At 47.8% G+C, this 26129-nt stretch overlaps 1 protein-coding gene across 1 annotated transcript in view; it reads right to left on the bottom strand.

The window, feature by feature from the left end:
• Positions 1-16729, bottom strand: part of LOC142775089 (uncharacterized) — a 28266-nt gene extending 11537 nt beyond the window's left edge. The window contains exon 1 of the mRNA XM_075876410.1: positions 15163-16729. Coding sequence (XP_075732525.1) covers positions 15163-16729 — 1567 coding nt within the window. The remainder of the gene's footprint in view (positions 1-15162) is intronic.
• Between the last annotated feature and the right edge of the window lie 9400 nt (positions 16730-26129).

Below are 26129 nucleotides of genomic sequence, written 5' to 3'. Positions count from 1 at the left end.
AGACAAGAAGAGAGCAGAGTGGATTAGGGAACAAACAGGGGTTAGGGATATCATAGCTGAAATCAAGAAGAAGAAATGGACATGGGCTGGGCATGTAGCGCGTAGGCAGGATAACCGCTGGTCGTTGAGGGTAACTAACTGGATTCCCAGAGAAGGCAAGCGGGTTAGGGGGAGACAGAAGGTTAGGTGGGCAGATGAGATTAAGAAGTTTGCGGGTATAAATTGGCAGCAGAAAACACAGGACCAGGTTAACTGGCGGAACATGGGAGAGGCTTTTGTCCTGCAGTGGACGTAGTTAGGCTGATGATGAACGTCCCAGAACCACGTTATGATTATGAGACGCCGTAGTGGAGGGGTCCAGAAATTTTTACCACCTGAGGTTCTTGAACGCGTACCTAAATCTAAGCACACGAGCCGAAGAATTTTGGCCTCCATCGAAAATGCAGCCATCGTGGCCGGGTTTCGATACGCCGTGACCGAGTGCCTTAGCCACTAGACCCCCGTGGTGGGTGCGATGGAATTGATGTCTAGAGGCTTGCGCTTTAAGTATATTCTGTAACGTGTCTCATATCTGCTTTCGTTATTTTTCAGTTGGTGTTGCTTGCATTATTTGTGTTAAATCTCTCAAATTTTGATTATTTCTGACTGAAGAACCTGAATGCAATGATGAGCCTCAAACATAATTGCACGCTTGTACTGAGTCGCGATGAACTTTGTTGGAAAAGGTATGGTAAGTTACCAGCTGCATATATCCGATGCAATGTTTTACAGCGAAAACAGTTATGAGATCACAACACGGGCAGCGTTCTCCCCTTAGTTGTCCGCCCCCGCCGCTGGTGTCCGTAAGCACTATCGCACGAAATAAGAAAAAAAACATAAATAAATATAAAGCACCAAGGGCACAATGGGATTTCAATACGGGTACCAACGAGCACTCTACCACTGAGCCACGCTGGCGCTTGGAACATCTTTGCAAACTTGTCTTAGGCAGCCTTGACGTCGGGAAACAATCGCGTTAATGTGAGTAATAAAGCGTTTTAGAACAGCAAAAGAAGAACCAGGTGTCACATAATGCGAATTGCACATCGAGTGGGTCGTCTAATGCTTTAACCCTTTACAGATGTTTGATCTTGTTCACCTAATAACTGTGATGCATACCCACTGTGCAGTGTAGTGGGGAATACAAAAGTTTCTGGCATAATTATTCATCGCCGTCAGCCCCAGCACAAAAATATTGCGCGAAGTTCCTTGGAAGTGTGCAGCGGGTATCATACTTTTCTGAAGAATGACGAAGGGTGGCATAATGAATGGCTGCCTACTACACAATGATTAATGGCGTAGTGGGTAGCGTGCAAGGATGCTTGCAGCATCTACCCAAAGAGTGTTAATAAAGAGCTCAGAAAGGCCGCTCCTTCAGCTTTCGCTAGGATAGTGCTTCGCGTTCCACGCTGTCCTGGCGGTCTTTTACTTTTATCACTTTTATCACTTTTTTACTTTTATTGTTATAACGAAGATTCATTCGTTATCTTCAAGGTACACACTGCCAATCTAGTTCAGTCAGTTTTTGAGTTTGAGATCTTGGTAAGCATTTGGATCGTAGTGCACCTATAGAAACGCGAAAAGCGCAGGGAGCTTATTATAGGTGGAGGCGCAGAATTGAACAAAAAGGAGTGTGAGATGAGGCGGTGAGACAAGAGAACATGTCACCAAAGCCGCGCATGCACCGCTGCGCACCGCAATTCGATTGGTACCACCGCCCTATGCCTTGCTCTTGAGTTTGTTCGGTCACCAAGGCAGCCACATCTCCCGTGCACTTCTCGCTTTCCTCTCCATGGCGCGCACACCGCTGAACATAAGCGCCACGTCCGGCTGGGGCGTCCGGGGCTCAGGGCGTTCGCAATGTGCCGGAAACGGCTTTGGCTCGAGACGGGAAAGCTTCCTCCGGCCTTCAGGAAGTCCTTGGCACGCTCTAATGGATCGATGCCGCCAAAGTGAGAGTAATTGTATTGGTTCTTAAGATTTAGTGAACCGTCACGGAGGATTAGGCCGGTCGTTGTGGCCGGCTGTTCCCGACCACCGAGGAACAAAGCGCGGGCGCCAAGCTCTGGTTTATACGCCTTGTAGACAATGCCCTAAAGCATATATATGAGCTACGGACGGTCCGCGCCCACTGCCGCTGAGGATTTCGCGGCAAGGGTGGTACATTGTGCGTGCCGCCTGGTTGGGAGAGATCACACTGATCTCACTTCGCTTGCACTTTTTCGATGCTCGCTTGTAGCAGCCTGTATACAGAGAAATCTGAGACTAGCCGTGCCATGTAATTTCTTGTCTGTCATAAAGAATTGCTCGCGGCGAGCAAAACTCAATCACTGGTGAACTCGCCGCACGTATACCTTCCCGCAGTGTCAGTGAATCTCAGCACGCAGTATCGTTCTCTTGGCGGTGTTATACGCTGTTTCTGCATCTTTCTTTCCAATTGATTCCTCGCTATTTTCCTCCAGTCAGCTTACGTACCCGTCGTTCACATGGCTAAGCTCAAATGTGATCTAGTGGGCTTCTTAACAAAATACGCACGAACCTAAAAATACCGCTTTTAAAAGCGATGTCTACAACTGTGACTGCTAAGCCGAGAAATGCGGGCAGTCATGGCATCATTTTGCCGTTACGAACCAAAAGTAAAAAAACACAGAAAATGTCAAGGTCTCAATGTATATGTGAACTCTGGAAGAAGGCACAACAAATGAACAACGTGGTCTAAAACAGAGGAGAAATGAAACCTTCATAACCAATGGAATGCATTAGGCGCCTCTACTCTGCCCTATTGACTAATTTAGCTAAATGAAGAATCTATCGTACAGTAAGGCCTTAGATATATTGCACACATGTTCTCCATCCGTACACTTTTTTGCGGATTTCTCAAATTGTTTTTTTTTGTTTCAATCAGTCGCAAGTCTGATGAGAATTTAGTTCGCTTCAAAGTATACGGCCTGGTATCGAAAAATTGTGGTAGTAGCAAAAAAAAAAAACTTTGATGTGAGCACCATTGTTATTTGTAATTGTCTGTATGATCTCTTTGTCTGTTAAAAGGACACAATCTGGAAACGTTAAGAAGAGAAATAAACACATAACCATGCTGACTTTGCAATACTTAAAAACAAAAATGAAATAACAATAAACATATATTTACTGAATGCCAAATATACCATGAAGCTGCTTTCAAGACGTTTCCAAAGCTAATTGGTTTCGCGCAGACTCAACCTCAAACATGCTGCTGTTTTTTTTTCATTATGTATAATACTTTTCGCCAGCATGCCACTTGACGTATTCTCACGCGGACAACTGAAACAGAAATTTTGCGGCAATGTTGCAATCCACAGCTGCACGCGGAGTGCTGCGCAAAGGTAGTCAGGTAACAGCACAAGCTACAAGGCTGCACTGAGAGCCCGGAGAGACAGGATTCACGGGGCGAACCTTTCTGAAGGGGGGTTACGATGAGAGTCTCTGAGCGAACTGATTGCTTCCGGCCCGAGCGGCCGTGTTTCCGCAGTGATTTCGGAGCTCCATACAATGGAAGCGCTGGCAGTGCCGAAAACTGAGCAGTCACAGGCAAAGCTTGGCTCATTATTTGTTGTCCTCTCCATAGAGAGCCGTGCACTATGTTTGGCAGTAGATACTCTTCGACGTTGACTATCGAGACAGATGTGCTGAATCGGAGGCCGATGTCCTGGCTTCCGTGAAAAACACCTGCGCACAAATGTTCTTGCATTGCTGTGCGAACGCTAGGCAACAGCGAAATATTTCGCAGCATAAAACGCTTATGAAACACAAATGCAATATATCTCCTTCCATAGATAGTGAGGTACCCAGAGAGCATCTGTTTGGGCTCACACGATTTTTCTTTTTTTTTGAACAAGCAAGCAATTTGTGTCAAATAAATTGGACGACATCGTAAATTATAACATATTTTTAGAGTGCATATTTCACAACGTGTGGTTGCCTCAGGATTGTTGTTCGCTGAGAAGTAACGCGCGAAATGTACAATGCTAAGCAATAAATAGGCTGGCCTATCAACCCTTCTTTCTTTTTTTAAGTTTTAGGTCTATCTGAAGAGAGAGAGATACATGTAACACGGAAAGGCAGGGAGCTTAACCTGAAGAAAAATATAGGTATATGGTCTGCTACTTAGCGCCGGGGAAAGATTGAAGATAGGCAGAAAAGTAGGAAAGAGAAGAATGAGAGACTGAAAGAGACAAGTAAAAACACACACTCGCAAAGGTGTCTCAATCATTTGACAAGGCACGTCACTCGCAGAAACTACAGCAACGACATCGCTTTCTAGTGAGAAGTTTTAGGTTGCCGTCATTTCAATATGAATTGCCCAGAAAGCGGCTGATCGCCGACATGCGCCTACATTGCAGGGAAGGCTGTTTGTGATGGTTATACTTAGGGCAATCACACATATGTTCCATGGTTTCTTCGCTGCCACAATGGTCGCAGTGAGCACTGTCGACCATTTCGACGCGGCTAGCAAAGCGTTTGCCAATGACACGCCACGTCACATGCAGCACAGAAAGGAGAAAGGTAGCCTCGCATCGGGGTAGTACAGGTGGAATTCTGAGTAGTAGGAATCGATTCAGGCGTAGAATTACGGGTTTTAAATAAACCAGATATGTTCCACGTAGATCTGGCAACATCACGCGCGATGTGAGCGTGCGGATCTTTTCTTTCGACGTCACTTCCTCACAATGCAATGGATGAATGCGATCGAATCTTCGTGCGGTTAACTACTGCCTCCTCAAGAAATCCAGTTGAGATGACGGGAAAGCACTGCCTGACAAAGATGATTAAAATCGTCCCAGCCAAGAACACACACAGGCATAATCGTCCTAAATAATATTGAGTTTAGTGGCTTGGTCATTGCGTAGAAAGAAGAGCTGACGTCTACCACGTACCAGAGTCTAGATTTACTTACCATCGACAGAACTTTCTCATACGGGAAAATACCATCAGCTTGCGTATAATGTCTGTGATGTATATACAATACGATGTACAAGAAATCATTGCCGATAAGAGGGACGGAGACATGATTACACTTTTAGCAACCATTGTTTTTGCTTAGGCAGCAGTTGAAAGAGTTTAAGAGTAAGGCCGGTAGGTTGACCATATATCAGCATACTGTTTGTTATCTTTCACTGGGGTGGTGAAATATGGATGAAAAAGAGGTGTTAGAAACAGAGAAAAAGAGCGATAAAAAATGAAACATACCGAGGAAGACAATAAGAACACAAGATTTATAATGGTGTCGTACACCTCACACGAGCGACTGACTGTGAGGTTGAGTTTAAGTGCTCCCTGTCTCTCTCGCTCTCTCTTTCTTTACACCTTTCACATTCAAACACCCAAATTTCGCAGGTAGCAATCATAATGGCAGTCCTGTACTGGTTAATCTCTCTTTTTTAAATGCAAACTTTGATGTGTTATCTTTGAAGTGCATGAAACGCTTTCCAAACCATTATAACTATAGCCGTTATAACGCCGACCTGTTAGGACCGCTATCAGATAATTAGGCGAATATTAAGGTCTTTTATTGGTTTCTTGCTTATTTTTTGTCTGCAAGATCAAGCGTAAGCAAAACAGAGTCTGAGCTTGTTAGATCACAATCGAAAGAGTGTTTCTGGAGTTACTTACCGCGGTACTGTGCGCAAGTGTCGACAGCTTGGTGAGAACGTGATATGGAGATGGTTTCGAGTAAGAAAGGAAGGATGCTTGTGCAATGTAAGCAATAATTGACGCTTCACCGAATTCTTGCAATTCGCTAACTCGGCCACTATGATAGTGCGATGACTTGAAAGTTACATGCAGTCATTCAATTTTTTGTAGTATGCCGGTACCACGTTAAGGTATAAATGAAATGCCGTATGCACAACACATATTTTGGTTGCGCGAAAAAACACGGATGAAGGAGAGGACACAGGATGGGCGCAAAGTTAAATTTTGTTTAATGTTTTTTGTAATATAGATTGTCACAGACACCTACCACAACACAGCATTTGATGCGCCGCTAGGACGACAATAAACGCCCTTTAGGCAAAAATTATTGCTGCGTGCCTTTCTCGAATATCAGCGCGGTCACCGAAAGCACACATTCCTGTTGCGTGAACGTTGATGAGCAGTGCCACCAAGATTTCAGAAAGTACTGGCTCATCACGTTTTAAGGAATTGAGCCTGAAGTGCGTGACTGCAGGCGAGCTTGTTTACGTCTCGCCTTTTTTTTCCTTACTGACCATGTGCCCGGCGGCAAAGGAAGCCAGCGTCACGACGTTTGTCCCTCCTTCCGTGCGATCTCCGCTCGGACCGTGTACACTGCGCGTCCCAGTCGGCGGGAGCTCCTTATTGCGCTGCTTGAGCCCCGAAGCCACTTGGCTGGGACCCAGTTGGGCTGCGCGTAATTGCAGCTTTTAAATGTATAGCTGACAGCTGCAAGCACCCGGTGGGCGGCTGCCGCCAACCGTGAGCAAATCTCGGCTTGACACCTCCGTCAACAGCTAGGGCCACTTTGATCGCAACCCTGTCACAGTCAGTCCGACCCCCCTCACCCGCCCCTATTTCCCTCACCCCCTCCCCGCCATCTGAGCCGACCACCACCTCTTGATCTCTTGTGAGAAGACCCAATTATTACTGACGAGCAGCAGACGGCTGGTAGCGGCGACTGCTCGTCTCTCTCCTTAGGCGAGTTCTTCTGTTTGCGCTGTTCTCGGCCATTCGATTGACGCCACCTATTTAATTTCCTGCCTCCGTATCGCGCTGTGCCTCTCGGCAAACTTTGATGTCCACTTCCGGCGTGGCGGGCACTGTAATATATGCGATCCGGGCGCCTCTCCTGGAGGTCCGTCCACCAGTGCCAAGAACTGACCGAGCGCACTTAATCAGTGACTCTGGCCAACGCTCTAGGTACGACACAAACTGCTGTTAGACCAGTGGGCGAAGCCGTTCGCTTCTTAAGAAACGCGGTGGGCGCAGCCGGCCCTGGCCTTCACCGTTTGGTTCTTCGTTCTGCAGCCTTAGTAGCTGATGCATGTGAATGTATAAGCTGCTTTTTCGGCACCCCAATAGCGCAGTCAAACATCTACTCATGGACGTATAGAGAGTAAGCAAGAGCGCCGAAGTGTGTTAGACTATACACTGCACATAATTTCTTAGATTAACTCTGTGTATATGAATCCCTGTTATGTGAATGCAGTTCCCAAGGCGGAGATAGGCTTGTTAGCCAATCATTTCACTTATGGCTCATTTAGTTTATGAGGAGCACTGTAAAACAAAAAAAAAACAGCGTATTACAAAAAGAAACTACAGAACATTCAAACAACCGCCTTTCCATTGTTTATTTATTCATTCAAGTTATTTATTCAATGGCCCTTTTTAATGCACGCACGTATAACCTCCTATTCACGTTTTTTCCCGTTTCGCGCCCTCGCCAGACAAATGGCGCTATTTAAAGAATGATCCGTTGCCTTCGAATGTATTACTTTTCGCGATCGCACTGAGTTGTCGATACTGGCTGCGCGGTGAACCACGCGATGAGGAAGAAAGCGTTCGTTTTGCCATACGCGTTTGTGCCACGCTCGTTTTTGCGGTACCGCAACCTACCGATTCGATTTCAACGCCGCTACTCCAGGCAAACGCCACTCGGCCAACTTCTCGAGCGGACCTTGTAAAATCGAGATTGGTTCGAGTAACGTCGACGAGAAAGCTGCTCCATTGATACTGTGTTCACTGTTTTTCTTGCTCTAGTAGTCTCTTCTCCTTCATTCTCATGCTTGTTTGACTGCCCTCTCCTCCAACACAGCTGTCCAGTACTGTTTTTTTAAGTACTTGCTTGATACGTGGAGGTGAGTTGTCTCAACATGCACGTAAGTACGATGCAATGACGCGTGTACGATCATATAACCAAGCTAATGACACTATAAACAAACTCAATAGAGTCGCTAATTTTGTGCACGCTACACCAATGACCTACTGCTATTCGATGCCCTGTGAAAAGCCCGATAAATTGAGTCAATTAAATGTTGACACTCGCTAAAGTGTGCGTTAATGAGTAGCTGCGCATATTTTAGCACTCGATAACTTTTTTTTTTTGCAGTGAGCCCAATAGTTACAGCAGTATAATTTTTACAGTCATAAGTAAACTTAATAGGAAAGCCAGCGCTGAAAAGGCATTTTAGTAATGTGAAAAAAAATCTGGTATAGCCATGAGCACGCTTATCTCGCAGCCAGGCACCTAGGCCGCCGGCGCATATAATCTTGCTCTGAGATGCCTGAACTGCTAAGGCGTGTATCAGTGGCACGGGCTTAAAATGGCGAGCGGCGTCTGTGGGAATTTATAGAATACGAGAAAGCGCCTATGAACGCCACTACCACCTACAAGATATCGTCTGGTCACCGTTACACCACCTTTGGGTGTTAAAACAATCAGCGCAAGAGGAAGATGTTAATGAGCACTGTCTATGATAATCACAACACCACGCGGTATTCATGCCGGTCCGGTGTTTTCAGTTAGCACGAATTTCCACCTGCAACGAAAAACGCCGAGCTTCACCTCCAGGCGGTAATCGCAATGAGCCGGAAAAACTGCGAGCTCAGTAAAAGTGTACGAGAAAGTATACTTATTGCATTTGTTTACGCACGACACTGCAGCTGTTCTGCTTTACAGCAGTGATTTGAGTACAGTATGCATGTAATACGCGGCCGCAAATCATTGCCATACTCTTTCGCAGGCCGCATGCCAATTATAGGATATATCACGCGTCACGCGTGGGTGCATGCAACACGGCAGTTTAGTACAATTGTTACGGCGTACTATCTCAGTGCAAAGAGGCGTGAACGGTGTGGAAAGCGTGACTTTTTACTCGGTCGAACTGCGACGTGTCTCTAGTGTCACTAAGTGAGTCTGTTCTTTCAGCCGGCATCATCGCAGCATTATAAAACCTTGCTCTGGCTAGCACTTTCGCACCACGGGTGTATTTGATGTACCCAGATTGACAGGCAAATGATAAACACATGCGGTGCATGAGTGCAAACCCGAGCGAGCTTCTAGCGCTGCGTGGACGCTACCTGCTGTTGGCAAGGCACGCCGCAGTCAAACTGGCAGGGTGCCTTGCCACAGCCAATGCATGCCGCAGTTCGACTGAAAAGAAAGCAATGCTTTCTGCTGTTTGCTTTCTGCTGTTTTCGATCGCGATAGTACATACCTGATGAAGTTGCTTCCGTAGTCTGAAATGCACGCACTGTAAACATTCCAGGCTGTCAAGGAAGATCTCGCCCTGCTGCGGTGGTGTAGTGGCTAAGGTACTCGACTGCTGACCCGCAGGTCACGCTATTGAATCCGGGCTGCGGCGGCTACATTTTCGATGGAGGCGAAAACGCTGTAGGCCCGTGTGCTCAGATTTGGATGCACGTTAAAGAACCCCAGTGGGTAGCAATTTCCGGAGCCCTTCACTACGGCGTCTCTCGTAATCATTTGGTGGTTTTGTAACCTCAAACCCCGCAAATTAACGAAAGAGCTCTTATCGACATTTCACACCAAATCATCGCGAAAGTCCAGGAGAAGAAGAGCGCGAAACATCCTTACTGTTGCCAGCGCGGCGAAGCGACCCCCATGCACTGCCACGCGAGCAGACGCTCCGCAAATCAAACGCGACAACCCAAGTCTGGCTGTAAGAATGTTTCGCGCTCTTCTTCTCTTATTCTCCTAGATTTTCAGGCTGACTTTGCGTGAAACGTCAAGGAGACAGTTAAGTTTTCCTTTTCGTTCGTTGATCTCCTTGATATGGATTGAAGTCCCGTCAAGGAGATGATCGGCGTCGATGAAGCAGGAGGCAGGTTGGAGGTAATGAAAACTTGAAGGTATATTACAGCGAAATATTTACAGTCATATGTACATCTTGCCGAAGCACACTCATGATAACACAGACATCAACAGCGTCTTACTCTTCTACTTAACTTTTCTTAAGTTAGAGCCTAGAACACTGTTACTACATACAACGTACCTAGTCTCACTGTTCGACCACCAAGTGGTTACGGCCCAGACAAAAGTTGCATCGTACAGAGTCGTACTGATCTATCAGTTAAGCGATTGCAGCCTCGACTGAAGAGAAACGGATTCCCTCCAGTCTTAAGCATCTTGCGGTAACAAAGAAAAAGGGGAGGGGGCCACTGCTGGTCCGCCTCAACATTCTCTCATCCAATCTGTTTCCACTAAGATTAAGTCACTCCCTACTGGGCTGACCTTACTCTCGACAGCAGCGCTTCTACAGTTTAAACAGACGTTTTGGTACTCTTTCCCATCATGTCTCTCTCTCTCCACCTCCCACGCGCTCAGGAATTCTAACGCTCGGGAGATATCGGCATTGTAGACCCGGTACATTAGGCTCGTGTACATGGACGCGACGGAAGCGGGCTGAGTTGAGTGGCGGGTTCAGCTTACCTCGACGCGCCCGAGTTTATATGAACTCGCACGGACGAGTTGAGGTGAGCGGTGATCGCAGCGACGCTTTGCGTCGAGGCGAGCCGAAAGCCCGTCTTCCGGTACCGGTTTCCGCTCCTCCAAGCCTGCGCTCTCGCCTCTCGCCGCAGTGGGCTGCGGTTGTTTAGGCAGTTGTCGCTCCGCCACCGCGATGGCTGTCTTGGTATTTTTTCTCAGTTTGCACCAGCTGTACATTATGGTTGTGTTGGTGTCTTGGCTAACACTGCACAACGCGAGGTGAAAACAAAAATGCATGACGGGCGGAGTAACACATTTAATTGTTATAACCGAAATGGAAATAATTGGTCAAACAGAATTTTATCGCCATAAGAGCGCAAATTTCCTCAATTGGTCATACGTCATTATCAATAAAAAACAGGAATAACCAAAGTTTAAAAATATCACAAGAATGAACTTACGAAATAAATACATGGTTCATTCCATGCTAAACGTTCCAGGCAGTACGCTCGACCATCTCCAATAAGAATATAAAAATTCATGGTCGATCGTTTGACTACACTAATCGCTTCCATTTTTTGTTTTGAGAGCAGTTTTTGGAGGAAATTTTTTCTAACTCTCCGAGCAATTTAAATATTGTGGCAGCGCCCAATAACTAGGTTGTGAAAAAAACTCGTGGGTAGGAAGAACACCGCGTCTCCTTGGCACAACGCGTTCACAGCTACTAGGTTGTCTCAAGATGTTCTCTGAGGGAAAGCAATGCGTTCTTCTTGGGCGATATTTAAACATTTTTTACAGCTCTTACAACTATTTATGAGATAATGCGGCTGCATAATTTGTTTGTATTACTGGCGGTAAGCGCGAGAAAATGGAGCACGAATCAACAAGCCGGCTTTGGTGCATTTAGGAGGCTGCCGAGGAACCCTCGGTGCAGTGAAGTGCGCTTACGGTCCGCCGTTGACAGCCTTGGGGGCAGCTCAATATAAATACTATTTTCTCGCGTAAAACAAAAATTCGTATTAAACTTACAGAAATAAATATCGTTTCTGCACCCTTCGAAATTATCCAAAGTGTATATTTTTATATGGAGCGCCACACAGACCGATAAGTGCCTGAACATGAGCAATATTGCAAATTTTTCAAAGTTCATGTGCCAGCGCTTCCAAACTACTGTCTTCGCGACTCGTGTTTTTCCCCCACTTACCGTTAACAATGCAAGCAAGCTATGCAGCTGCGTTGTCTCAGGAAAAGTTGAAAAGCTGTAAGAATTTCTGGCTTTGGTCAAGAACACTTCATTGCTTCCCCGCAAAGCACATTAACATACACTAGTGGTGAATGCGTTTTAACAAGAAAATGCGGTTCTTTTCCTACCGACTAGAATCGTTTTACCGTGCTGCGTATAATATTTCACTTTTTCGAAGTTTCGTCGCAACCCAACTGCCACCATATTTAAGAAATTAAAATTTTCTTTAGAAAATTGGTTCCAAAAATGAATAGTGTATTAAAGTGACCAACCATTACTTTTTAGAGTGTAATCGTAGATGGTCTAGCGTACTGTCTGGGATATTTGGCGTGGAACGACCCTCATCTCCTCCAAAACCCGAACACTAAACCCGAAAAAACGTTCGAAATGCCTAAGTCCATTCAGGGATTCATGAAACACGAATTAAAAAGAGCGAAACCAACCCTGGACTACGCTTTTCCTCTGGGGGAAATTACATGTATTGGTAAAGGCACTTAATTTTTGTGATAAAGTCAATTTACACCACTTGCAAAAAAAAACCCAAAACAAAACTTACAAAGAATAAAATACCCGAAAGTATTTGCCTTTTGATAGTCGAACCTGGCTGTGAAGAACGCAAAATAAATGCAAGCGGAGTTGGAATGCTGCGCATTAGTAGACAATTCTGTGCATTTACGCAAATGTATTCTGATGGCGAGGTGACCAGAAACTTTATTAAAGCGTTCATGTGCACGTATTTGAGATTTCTGGCGCACAAGCCGATTTCCTGCTACGGGCTGAGCAAAATAGCCGGTCGTGAGAACGATAACCAACAAGCTCTCGTCGGACGTGCCAAGCAAGATTTAAACGTAAAAGTGATCTGCATTTACCGCATAACAGAACGATGTCCTCATTCTGTTATGCTTGCTATCGAGCAAATCACTCAGTTTTTCTCGTTGACTAAAGCTAGCAACGTCGTTATTTCATCGTCTGTCCACATGGTGCGTGGAGCCCGCGAGGATGTCATCGTGCCTAGCACGCGCGTACCGGCCGACAGAGAAAGAGCAACGTCGGAGTGATGGGGACAGGGGAAGCGGAGACCGCGACGGGCGGGAGAGGTCACGAGCCGTCAACTCAGCGCGACCGGTTATACATGCCCTTTCTGAGCGCGGCGAGTTCGGTGAACCTACCCCCTGTCTCCGGGTCGACGGGACTCGCCGCGACGACTCTCCGCCCCGACGCGTCCGCTTATGCATGGGGAGGGCGAGTCCAGAAAACCTGTTTATTTCGACTGAACGCGCCCTCATCGGGTCAATGTAAACGGGCCTATAAACTCGGGCGCGTCGAGGTAGGCTGAACCCGCCACTCAACTCAGCCCGCCCCCGTCGCGTCCATGTACACGGGGCTCCACTGAGCTCGCGCCCGGCAGCCGAGGCAGGACGCGGTCGCTTAATCCCATTGTGCGTTTGCCCCCAGCCGCCGCGACTTGTCTCTAAACCACAAACATTCCAAGCCGGTTGGCAAAGCGGGTTCGTTTCACATTGTGTGTTTGTCCCCAGCATCGGAGGAGACGGACGTAGTTTGCATTCCAGAGGATAAGTGGTGTATAGTTACACGGGCATACCGAGAGAGAGTCGAGAAAGAAGCTTTGTATAACGTAGCTTCCCGCGCTGTCGTCCCATGCTCACAGGAAGCAATTTGCGACCTTGCCGAGAGAGATCCGAGAAAGAAGCTTTGAATAACGTAGCTTCTGGTGCTGTCCCATCCGCACGATCAACTTATGAGCGGCAAAACCTAACACGTTCCCCCCCCAAAGAGTATACTGGGCTGTCTTACGCTCAGTGATACGATAAAGCACTGCCGCGATTAAGTCACTGGATTTTCTAACCACACAACAGTTGTACACAAGCATCAAACACAATTGCAAGTCAACACTACAGGAGAATACACTAAACGAAAACAAATGCATGCTAAACAATCAAGTACAGCATTGCTGCTTCAAGCAGTGAGATCACTAGTGTCTGTTTCTTGAATTGTCAATCACACAGTCCACAATATACAGCAGCACGTGGGCAGGAACATTCACGTCCCCCCAAGTTGGCATGGCACTGTTATTCTGATGGCTTCCATGAACTATTCTGAAGCCTAGATAACGCATCCGCATTACCGTTACATACTCCCTTCCGATGTTGTACCGACACATGATATCGCTGTAAAGTCAGCGCTCATCTTGTTAATTTCGCCCCGTGCGGAGTCGAAGTTGTAAGGTACGACAGCGGATTGTGGTCGGAAACGACGTTTACTATGGCACCGAAAAGCCAGTAGTCAAACTTCTTTAAGGCCCATATTATTGCGAACGCTTCCCTCTCAATTGTCGACCAACGCATCTGGGTCGGTGAGAAGCGGTGGCTTGCAAAGGCAATAGGCTTCTCTTCTCCCTCGGCTGACATTTGTGCCAAACATGCTCCCGCCGCCGTAGCTGATGCGTCTGTGAAAAGCCAGTAGGGCTGAGATGGCTCAGGGGTGTTTAGCGCCACAGCCTTGCAAAAAGATCGTTTGAGAGTCTCAAATGCCGCCTGAGCTTCCTCCGGCCAGGGTATCTTATTAGGTACCGCTTTCTTTGTTAACAGCGTGAGCGGGCTCGTCACCTCTGCATAACCTCGGACGTACTCTCGATAGTAGCCGCAAAGTCCTAACAGGCTGCGTAGTTCCTTCTTGGTGCGCGGTGGTCCCAAGTTCTTAATTGCTGCTATCTTTTCTGGGTGTTCTGGTGTTGAAAATCTTGGCATGCAACCCAATTTCTCCAGCATCGTTTGCGTGAGCTGCAATTTGAAATTAGTGCCCTGATCGGAGCAGATCATCTCCGGAACGCCTGTGCGACTGAATATCTCAATCAGTGCATCACAAGTCGCCTTAGCTGTCGAAGAGCGCAGTGGGATCACCTCTGGCCACCTCATGCAAAGATCCACTAAGCACAGCGCGTACTTATGCCCTCTCGCTGACGGTGTGTCTAGGGGTCCGATCACATCTACATTGACAATTTGGAAAGGGTGCTTGGGTCTAGTGAGCGGAGTTATAGGCACTTTATCCGTGCGACGCTTGTCTGAACGAATTTGACATTCATGGCACGAACGGCAATGCTCTAATATCTCCTTCGCCATACCCGGCCAAAAAAAATTATACCTAATGCGAGCTCTTGTTTTCTTTGACCCTAGTTGCCCCCCGCATAGTGACTCGTGTGCTAAGTGCATCACCTCAGTGCGCTTATCTTTGGGGACAACTAGCTGACTCACTCGAGTGCCTGCTATTGAGTCGCAGTTGTATAATAGTCCGTCTGAAATGAACATGCCGGATTTCCCACTACGCGCATCTTCCCAACATTTCTTTAGCGTAGTGTCGCCCAACTGTACATTGCGGAAATCTACTCTTTGGCCTAATGACGCCTCCTTTTCTTCATCACTTTGTGCCTCTTCCCCGGAATCATCTTTCTCCTCCAAGGTAAGATTGCAGGCAACTACCTTTTGTTTCTCTACTGCTTGTTCCGCCTCGTGAGCAGGCTCGGCCGGCGCTCGACAGGATGCCAGAGGGCTGCTGGCCTTCAACAAAAGTTTCCAATCGTCCTTGGTCAACAAACAATCTGTGCCCTCGACGAGCTCATCAGTTAACGCGCAGAGTAGGTCGACGTTCTGAGGCTCCGTAACCTCTCGCGGGCTATTTAATTTGACCGGTAACGTAGCCAGCCTTGCCTCGATAGTTTTACCGAAAGCGGACACCAATCTTACCGTGCCAGACGGCTCTACAACACTTCGCGGAAGCATACTCTCCCGGATGACGGTTATCTCACTCCCCGTATCCAAAATCGCATCTGCGGATATGCCTGCACATGATACAGGAATTAACTGCAGTTTATCTGTGCCTTCACTCTCGTGTTTCAGAGACTTCACCTTTGCGCTAAGTACTCCAGTAGGTATTTCAGTATCCGTCTCGTGGGATAACATTACCTTTTGAACCTTCCGTTTTGGCTCGGTAGCCTTCTTGGGGTTGTTCTCCTTATCACTAGCCTTCGGGCACTCTTTAGCGAAATGGCCTGAGCCGTGACATAAGTGGCATTTCAGAGCCTCTTTCTCAACTCGTGTCGCCGGCTTCTGCCCCATTTCTACAGTTGGTTGCTTTGAAGCACGACCTTTCCCTTTCGCTTGTTCGAAAGTTTGGAGCACTTTCGCGATCTCAGTTGGCCTAAGCCATCCCTCGCCTTCCCTTAATCTCACATACTCAAGACCCTCCATACTAAGGCCCGATTTTATGCGGTCAGCAACCATGAGTTCTGCCATCACTTCTACCGTGTCGGCTTCTCTCACTTGGAGGTAGTACGAGAAATAAGTTTTCACGCGGGACGCGAACTGCGCCCACGTCTCTTCCTTACGCTTTACTGCTCTTTCGAACCTCTGCAGGTACTCTGCCGGAGAAAGCTTCAGTTCCGTCAGCACTGCTGCTTTAACTGACTCATAATCTGCACTCTCTTCAGGGTTGAGGTTACGCAGTAGGTAACGCAATCGCTCAGTTAGCGCTGGCATAACCAAATGCACGCGGCTCTCATGCGGTACCTGGTAAATAGCAAAAAGTTTTTCTACTTCCTCAAACCACAATGGGACATCCGCGTCACTCGGCAGGCGGAACCCTTTTAGCACTTTTGCACATTGCTGAACAGAATCGAAACCCCGGCGCCTCTGATCACCCGTCTCCGACCCAGAGTTGAACAACGTGCCATTGAGACGTTCCGCGTTCTTTCTAGCCTGCAATAGCTTTTCGTACTGAATCTGAAGATAGAGCTTGTGAATTTCAAGCTCGAGCGTTCTCGCTTCGCTTGATTTCGGCAAAACCTGAGATGCCTGCTGCATCGATTCTTGCCTCTGAGTAAGCACTGTCACCTCATTTGACTGATCAGAATTTTGAATACCATCATTGGATGGTTCTCGACTCCGATTCACATCTGCCGCACTCGTACCCTCATCTTCATTAGACTCCATTGTTTTAGCACCCCCGCGTGTTCTCACCATGTGCTCTACACATAAACTGCCATGCCAACTGGAGAAGCACGCAAGAAATCCTGCTCACCCTTTGCTGTATGCACTGTCGTTCCCGGATCTCCTCCATGGTGCCGGAGTTGGCTGCTGTGGGAGCGTCTCGACTTTGCCGCTGGTGGCTGTTGGATGCCTCGCCCCTGGGTCCTCTCAGCGCTGGTCCAGTGTATGGTGCTGCAGAGCTCGCCGATCCTTCCGACTGTGCCAGTTAAGTTTTCCTTTTCGTTCGTTGATCTCCTTGATATGGATTGAAGTCCCGTCAAGGAGATGATCGGCGTCGATGAAGCAGGAGGCAGGTTGGAGGTAATGAAAACTTGAAGGTATATTACAGCGAAATATTTACAGTCATATGTACATCTTGCCGAAGCACACTCATGATAACACAGACATCAACAGCGTCTTACTCTTCTACTTAACTTTTCTTAAGTTAGAGCCTAGAACACTGTTACTACATACAACGTACTTAGTCTCACTGTTCGACCACCAAGTGGTTACGGCCCAGACAAAAGTTGCATCGTACAGAGTCGTACTGATCTATCAGTTAAGTGATTGCAGCCTCGACTGAAGAGAAACGGATTCCCTCCAGTCTTAAGCATCTTGCGGTAACAAAGAAAAAGGGGAGGGGGCCACTGCTGGTCCGCCTCAACATTCTCTCATCCAATCTGTTTCCACTAAGATTAAGTCACTCCCTACTGGGCTGACCTTACTCTCGACAGCAGCGCTTCTACAGTTTAAACAGACGTTTTGGTACTCTTTCCCATCATGTCTCTCTCTCTCCACCTCCCACGCGCTCAGGAATTCTAACGCTCGGGAGATATCGGCATTGTAGACCCGGTACATTCATGCCCTTTCCCACACCCAGCGAGCCGAGACGAACCTCCAAAGCCGGAAATTGAATGATTGCGCGCGGAACGTAATTGCCCCCGCAGGTAGCAAGCGGCCTTTGACTTTCTCCGCTTACCTTGTGCTCGGGTCGTGCATCGCTGCGAATTTGAGCCGATCGCCAGAACAGAGCGTGTCGCCTACTCCCACTGAGCTCGCGCCCGGCAGCCGAGGCAGGACGGAGTCGCTTAATCCCATTGTGCGTTTGCCCCCGGCCGCGGCGACTTGTCTCTAAACCACAAACATTCCAAGCCGGTTGGCAAAGCGGGTTCGTTTCACATTGTGTGTTTGTCCCCAGCATCGCAGGAGACGGACGTAGTTTGCATTACAGAGGATAAGTGGTGTATAGTTACACGGGCATACCGAGAGAGAGTCGAGAAAGAAGCTTTGTATAACGTAGCTCCCCGCGCTGTCGTCCAATGCTCACAGGAAGCAATTTGCGACCTTGCCGAGAGAGATCCGAGAAAGAAGCTTTGAATAACGTAGCTTCTGGTGCTGTCCCATCCGCACGATCAACTTATGAGCGGCAAAACCTAACAGAGACCTTCCTCGACAGTCTGAAATGTCTACAGCACGTGCATTGCAGACTTCCGTAGCATTTCATCAGGTACGTACTACGCCCCGCCGTGGTTGTCTAGTGGCTAAGGTACTCGGCTGCTGACCCGCACTTCACGGGTTCGAATCCCGGCTGCGGCGGCTGCATTTCCGATGGAGGTGGAAATGTTGTAGGCCCGTGTGCTCAGATTTGGATGCACGTTAAAGAACCGCAGGTAGTCGAAATTTCCGGAGCCCTCCACTACGGCGTCTCTCATAATTATATGGTGGTTTCGGGACGTTAAACCCCACATATCAATCAATCAGGTACGTACTATGGCGATTGAAAGAAACACGAACAGCGCAAAGCGTTGCTTTCAACTCAGTGGCACTGCGGCGTGCCTTGGCTGTGGCAAGACAGAATTTGTGCTGCAAGTTGGCGGTAACATAGCGCTAGAATCTCGCTCCAACTTGCGCACATCCACTGCATGTATTTATCATTTACCCCTCAAGCCGGGCACTCACAACACATGCGTTGCGAAAGTGCCAATCAGAACAAAATTTTAAAATGCTACGGTGACACCGACCGAAAGCACAGATTTGCCCTAATGAATCAAGACATGCCGCAGTTCGACTGAGTCGAAAGCTATGCTTTTTGCTCCGTTCACGTCTCTTTGCATCGCTATATAGTACGCCATTACATTTGTATACGTGAGTGCTGCTTGAATCCACGCGTGAGTCGTATACTATTACTGCCATGTAGCCTGCGAAAAAGCACGGCAATGATTTGCTGCCACGCGCTGTACAGTCATACTGCATGCAAAACACTGCTGTAAAGCGGAACAGCAGGGGTCGTGCTTTGGTAAACGAAATAATTATATTTACTCGTACAACTTTACTGGACTCGTAGTTCTTTTTGCCGATTGCGATTATATATATCCACTGGCGGTGGAGCTCGGCGTTTTTCGTTGCGGATAGAAATCTGTGCAGTCAAGATACACCACATCTGCACAATTGCCGCATCATGTTGAGGTCTTCACAGACTGTGCTTGGTAATATCTTACTCTTGCTCTGGTTGTTTTTGCAACCGAAGACAGTGCAGTGGTACCCAAATAACTTTTTATGTGCTAGCACAGCGTGAATGGGCAGTTTTTTTTTAAATTTCAAAGTCCCAGAGCCACTGCTCGCGATGCTAGTGAGGCACGCCTTGGCAGTTCCAAACAAATTATGGCGTCTCTGGGAGCGAGTGAAGGCGCCAGATGGTCGGGCTCTCGTCTATAGACTGGAAGAAAACAGGGATTTAAGAAATCTTGCCTAGAAGTGGGCGGTCCTTTTTTGTTTTATTCCTGTAGAATCTAAAACCATGAGCAACAAAAAGAACTTATACCTATAACTAGTTTCTGAAATATAGAAAGAGCTTTCATTAACAATAATTTAGCCATTTATAGAGACTTAATGATCTTACTACATGTTGTGAGTTTACATTCTTTTGTTTTCTTTCTGTTGCACTTTGAAGAAACGTATATAAAAAAATAAGAGTTTTTTTGCTGTGAATATCTCACGCGTGAATCGACCAGCTACAGCGCACGCTAGTCTATACAAAGTAAGCCTACATAAATGAACAAACTTACTTGGCATAAAGCGACGCTCCACAACACTCGCTTGCCAAGTCACCTTCGCAAGTCAGGTTCGTCCGTGCTGACAAAGTGGTAGGCATTTAGAGTTAACATATCATGCTCGTGTTCTTCGCTAAGGTGTGGGTTGAAGTCGGAATAAACGCTCATGAAAGGGGGGAGGGGGGGGGGGTTGGCGCATAAAAAGGGACTTCCGAAAACAGCAGCCATGCACCGTGGGTCGAGTATATATTTTTATGCTCGAAGAAGACACCGCCAACTTGCCTAAGACGAAGTTCTTTTTAAGCAGGATATACTCTGCCTGGTCATCACACAAGAGCTTTACTGTGGAAGAAAGACAAGGCTCTGTATGGAGTTGCTAAACAAATAGAACAAAAGAAATCGTAGGAAATGTATAGCAACCAAAGCGGTCACGACGAGAGGATCTATGCACCAAGCGGCCTGAGCAAAAGGGAAACACAGACAGGAATCAACAACTCCTACTGCGCCTGCACTTTCGGGCATAACGGTGTGCGCATAACCTTAGAATAATGTTTTTTTCTTCAGTTCAAGCTCTCAGTGACTTACCCGGCTTCCAAAACCCGCCACGGACACATACCCCTTGACATTTCTTTTTTGCATGCATATTTAATTTTCTTCCAAAAGTTGCTTTCAGGTATTGTAGCGAAAACAGAACAAATCAGTACGCAGCACAACGCGGTCGGAAAATTACCATGAATTAAAACGCAGCGCAGGTGTCTTTCACGGTACTTTTAATGCGTTAGGGGGTATAAGGTTAAGTCTAGACTGACTGCTGCACCTGTATGTATATTCACGCACTAGAGTCTCAAAGTGGAGACGAGATACTCCGTAGTCTTTAGGGATTGCCTCGGGGTATTCCTGAAAGGTCTCAGTGAGTGGACAGTATCCACTGGGTATAAGGTACTTGTGTAATCCGTGCATAATTAAAGCGAAGACAAATGCGATAAGTAGGCACGCGGGGTGAGGTGAACTGGTCTGTAAAACGGTGCAACCTAGTTGGCGCATGTGGTGTACTAATAACAGTCGCGTGCCACTTAGACACGGCAGTAGATCATCTAGCAAAAGGGTAACCGGTAAGACGTGGCTGCAGGAGCGCGGCCAGAGAGGGGGGGGGGGGGGGGGGGTTCATGCGAAAGTAATTCCCATTGCAACCTGCGCATCTCCTTCGGAATCATGCGCGCGAGTGTCCCAACAATCCTGAGTGATTTTTAACGCCCCTGTTTGCGCGTTTAATTAGCCCAGTGGGTCGACTACTGCAAAGCGTGTTTTGAGGATGTTTGCCGACGGTGCTATACGTGCGGCCGCCATGCGTGGCGAACGCGCGCGCCCAGCGCAGCGGCATAATCTCATTTGCGCCAGCCTCGCGCATCAGGTAAGCGTGCCTCGATTACCGCCGGTCGCACTGGCTTCGTCGGGCTGTTTTTTTTCTTTGTTTTTCGTGCTCATTGCGGAGTGGCAGGCACTTGTCTCCCGAATCTTATAGCGACGCATTTGGACATTTCCTTGTGCACTTTCACCCAGCGAGCTTATTCTACCAGCCAAATTGCAGCCTGCTTTGCCGAACATTCTTTGTTGCAGCACTGGCTCTTGCTCTTAAATGAGTGACCCTTTACCATTACCCCTATCTCTCTCTTACGATGAAAAAAAGGCGCCCCTTCCACAAAACCTGCCTGACAGGGTGCTGACATCAGAGTGGATTAGAAGAACGAAGCGCTTAGGCCGTGTCTGCTTCAAGGCAGCGCTTGAATATCGAATGCGTTTGAATACAGAATCCTACCCGCATACTGACTAAAATGCACTTGAAGAAAAGTAAGATAGCTTCACAGATTCACCTTATGGTTAATTTAAGCTTACATTCGTGCACGGTGAGCCAGAGGGATAAAAAAAGTAGGAATCAACTGCTTTCTCTAACAGTGGCGTGATCCCTTGAATCCAAAGTAATCGCTAACACGCTCTTTAAACCCGATTTCAGCGACGTTGTTGTGTGAAAACAAACTCGCAGCACCTACATGACATCACCGACCTTCATAAGTCGTTGGGTGCCTTTATGATTTCGCTCTTCCTTGTAACTTGGTAATTTCAGACGTTTTATGATATGGCATGTCGTGTGCCTGAAACTCCCCGTTAGGAGCTGCAGAGCTGTTTGCGGGGGTGCATATGCAGTGGCTGACATGCTCCTTTAACTAAAGAAAGAAAGGTTTAGACGAATAAACTTGATTTCATTACCAGGCTTTTGTCTAGCCTTACTTGGCTGTTCTCTTAATACCAGGAAACAATGGTTTCTTACTGTTCGTCTTATCTGGGCTATAAGCGTAAGTTGTTTATTTGCGGCGGAAAAAGTAACGGTTTCCAGAAAATAGCGGGGTAAATAAAAACAAATGTGCGAAACGAGTAGTGATGATGTTGGGTGATCTCATGCGCAAAAGCCACAGGTGGCCAATACGAGCGAGTAAACTTGCTAATAATATTGCTACATGCATATTGATATTCTAGGGGGCGACGCGCGTGTATGCATGCCTGACGAGGAAGACGAAAGGTTTTCCCCGCTCGATCGCTGGTGAACCGGTAACGCCATTACCGTTGGTTTTAAATACATCTAATCCCCAGCCTCGTCAATACGGCGTCTTTTCTTTTCCGTGACATATTTGGTGGAGGTGGAACGTTCCCCGTCTTCACCACGAAGCTTCGCAGTTGCCGCACCTTTCAGTCTCCGGCCATGGCTACTAACTACATAGCCGACGATGCCCTACCCTGTGATCCCAGTACATTCTCCGCACAACCTGGATTTGACGTAGACTACTGTAACAGACCGGACTATCTGCTATCAGCATTCGCCCTAGGCGATATCGTCTTCTCCTCCTCTCCACCGTTTCGTACGCTTTACGTTCCTTCCTTTTCTTTCTTTCCCCCTTCCCCGCTGTGAGCGCAGCTACTTAAGCCCAGCAAATAAACGGCCATGGGTCTTTTGTCATGGCGAGGCCCAGCCAAGTGTTCATCGTCGTCTTGTCTCTGAGCTAATCGATACAACTACTGGCTCCGTATGTACGAGTGTGCAGACACACCAATGGGACCCTACCGTTATGCTCACTAACGTAATATTTTACTTGGACGGCACCCCACGTGTCTGGTTCGACGGCCATGAGACCGAGCTCACCAGCTGGGATATCTTCAAGGAGCAACTACGCGACATCGTTGGGGTCCCGTCTGGTCGCCAAATGGAAGCGCGAAAAGAAATCGCCACTCGTGTGCAGTCCTCAATTGAGTCGTATATCTCGTACGTACAGGACGTGCTCGAGTTGTGCTGGAAAGTGGACGAGAAAATTACAGAGAGTGACAAGGTGGGCCACATACTCAAGGGCATTGCAGACGACGCCTTCAACTTGCCAGTGTACACCAACGTCACGACCGTAGATATGATTATTGAAGAATGCTGCCACTTCCAAATGGCCAAAAGCCGCCCTGTCCTGCCTCAATTTACGCGGCTACAAAACATGGTTGTTACATCAACCTTCAGCAATATCGGTGACGCACCACCCATACAGGACAGCGTGACAGGTATAGTTTGACGGGAGCTTCAGGCGTCAAGTCCGGCACCATTTCCTCCACTTCCACTTGATCATGGCGCCACACAAACTCCCCAGTGGTCTCCGTTACTCAAACTGTCGTGAGGCAGGAAATTGCAAAGCTCGGTTTTCCTGTGGCCTGCTCTGTCTTCCGACTTACCTCCAGACCAATGACAATAAATGCATCACGCCAAGACTCACTTTTTCTTCAAAGGATCCCGCAATCGGACGGAATGTAGAACTGCAGACGACAAACCGATCTGCTTCCGCTGCCACCGAGTTGGCCATTTCTCCCGCTACTGCCGCAGCACTTGCACGCCCTCAAACTGGAGCCCATTTTCTTCTACTCAACCATACAAGGAATCGCGTCGGTATTCGACCAGTCGTGTGCACCCTTCTTCCGACGTCCTTAACAGCCGCTCCACCGCTCGTTCGCCGTCACCTCAACGCCGCTGTTCCCCATCACCCCAACCACGCCACTATCCGTCGCAGGTCAACTATGGATCCTCTCGGACGGAAAACTAGACCAAGCAGCTCCGGGAGGTAGTGCTGCGTCAATCGCGACTGATCCAAATCCTCCGTTGACGCTCCCCACTAATACGAACTTCATTGAGGTTTATGTGGATAGTATTTCTTTGACAGCGATAGTTGATACCGGAGCTCAAGTGTCCATAATGAGTACTCATCTGTGTCGCCTACTCAAAAAAGTCCTCATGCCTGCAGCGACTAAAGCCTTCTATGTCGCTGATGATGGGACTGTGGTCATCACTGGAATGTGTGCCGCTCGTGTTAGCATTGCCGGGCACCATGTCGCCGTTTTATTTACGGAGCTTGAAAATTGTCCTCACGACCTCATCTTCGGCATGAATTTGCTATCGCTGCATTCTGTCCTGATCGATTGTTCCGCCGGTACTCTTTGCCAAGAACTTTCTCTTCTCCTGGATTCTCACCCTGAACTCCCGAACAGCCTGTGCACCACTGACTTCTTCCGGATACCGCCTAAAGCTCTCACATTCATCGAATTGGCAACACCCTCTCCCGTGCTCGACGGTGATTATATCGTGACGCCGATTCCTGATGTTCTCCTGGCACGTGACATCACTGTCTCGCACTCCGTCATAACCATGACCTCTAACCAATCATATTTACCTGTTATCAATTTCGGTTTCACAAAACAAGTGCTACCCCAAGGAATTTCGGTCACCACGCTAAGAGCCTTAATTGACGACCACGTCACCTGTTTTACGGCAGACGTATGTCCCGATCACCCACGTCACCCGCAGGATGCCACGTGCCTCGATGCGACGTTACGTTCTATGGTCGCTCCGGAACCTCAAACCTCGGAAGTCAGCTGCGCTATGCCACCTTCTGGCTTCATACCACGACATATTTGACATTGACAGCCGTCTACTCGGCAAGACTTCACTCGTCAAGCACCGCATTAACACAGGTGATTCTCATCCCATTCATCGGTTACCATACCGGGTGTCTGCCACCGAGCGTGAAGTAATTCAACAAGAAGTCACCAAGATGCTAGCCAAAAGAATTATTGAACCCTCTTCGAGCCCTTGGGCATCCCTCGTTGTGCTCTATAAAAAGAAAGATGGCACGTGGCGCTTCTGCGTGGATTACCGCCACCTGAATAGAATCACGAAAAAGGACGTTTACCCTTTACCCCGCATCGATGACGCTCTCAATTGTCTCCACGGCACCCGTTACTTTTTTTCAATAGACCTACGTTCCGGCTACTGGCAGATTGCTGTCGATGAAGAAGACCAAGAGACGACTGCGTTTGTAACTCCAGATGGCCTATATCAGTTCAAGGTTAGGCCATTTGGCCTATGCAACGCCCCAGCCACGTTCGAGCGCATGATGGACTCTCGCCTACAATGGTTTAAATGCTCAACATGTCTTTTTTATCTTGACGATGTCGTTGTATATTCCCCAACATTTGAGACCCACCTTCAGCGTTTGTCATCTATTCTCGACATATTGCACACTGCAGGCCTTCAATTAAACTCGTCGAAGTGCCATTTCGAAGGCCGACAAATTACAGCATTGGGCCAGCTTGTTGATGCCTCTGGTGTGCAGCCGGACCACCAGAAAATTGATGCAGTCACCAGTTTTCCTGTAGCCCAGTCAGTAAAAGACGTCCGGAGTTTCATAGGACTTTCTTTCTATTTTAGAAGACTTGTGAAAAATTTCGCAACCATTGCTCGACCCTTCACTGAGCTTATGAAGAAAGGACGTCACATTAACGTGGGGTACCAACCAAGCTGCTGCTTTTTCTCACCCAATCACGCTACTGACGACTCCACCTAGATTGCCTCACTTTGACCGATCTGCTCCGACAGAAGTCCGAACCGATGCTAGTGATCACGGAATCAGAGCAGTCCTAGCCCAACGCCAACGGGGACACGACCGAGTTGTCGCCTATGCTACCCGCCTCCTCACAGCTGCTTAGCGCAGCTATTCTATTACAGGACACGAATGTTTTGCTCTTATTTGGGCAGTCTCAAAGTTCCGCCCATATTTATATGGCAGAAATTTCTCTGTGATAACTGACCATCATGTACTATGTTGCATCTGTCACTGAAGAATCCTACTGGCCGGCTCGGGCGCTGGGCTTTGCGACTGCAAGAATATTCCTACACGGTGACGTACAGGTACAAACGCCTACATCAGGATGCAGACTGCCTGTCCCGCTACCCG

The sequence above is a fragment of the Rhipicephalus microplus genome, chromosome X (genome assembly GCF_043290135.1).
Source record: "Rhipicephalus microplus isolate Deutch F79 chromosome X, USDA_Rmic, whole genome shotgun sequence".
Taxonomy (NCBI): domain Eukaryota; kingdom Metazoa; phylum Arthropoda; class Arachnida; order Ixodida; family Ixodidae; genus Rhipicephalus; species Rhipicephalus microplus.
The sequence above is the reverse complement of the archived record's forward strand: the minus strand, read 5'-3'. Positions and strand labels throughout refer to the sequence as shown.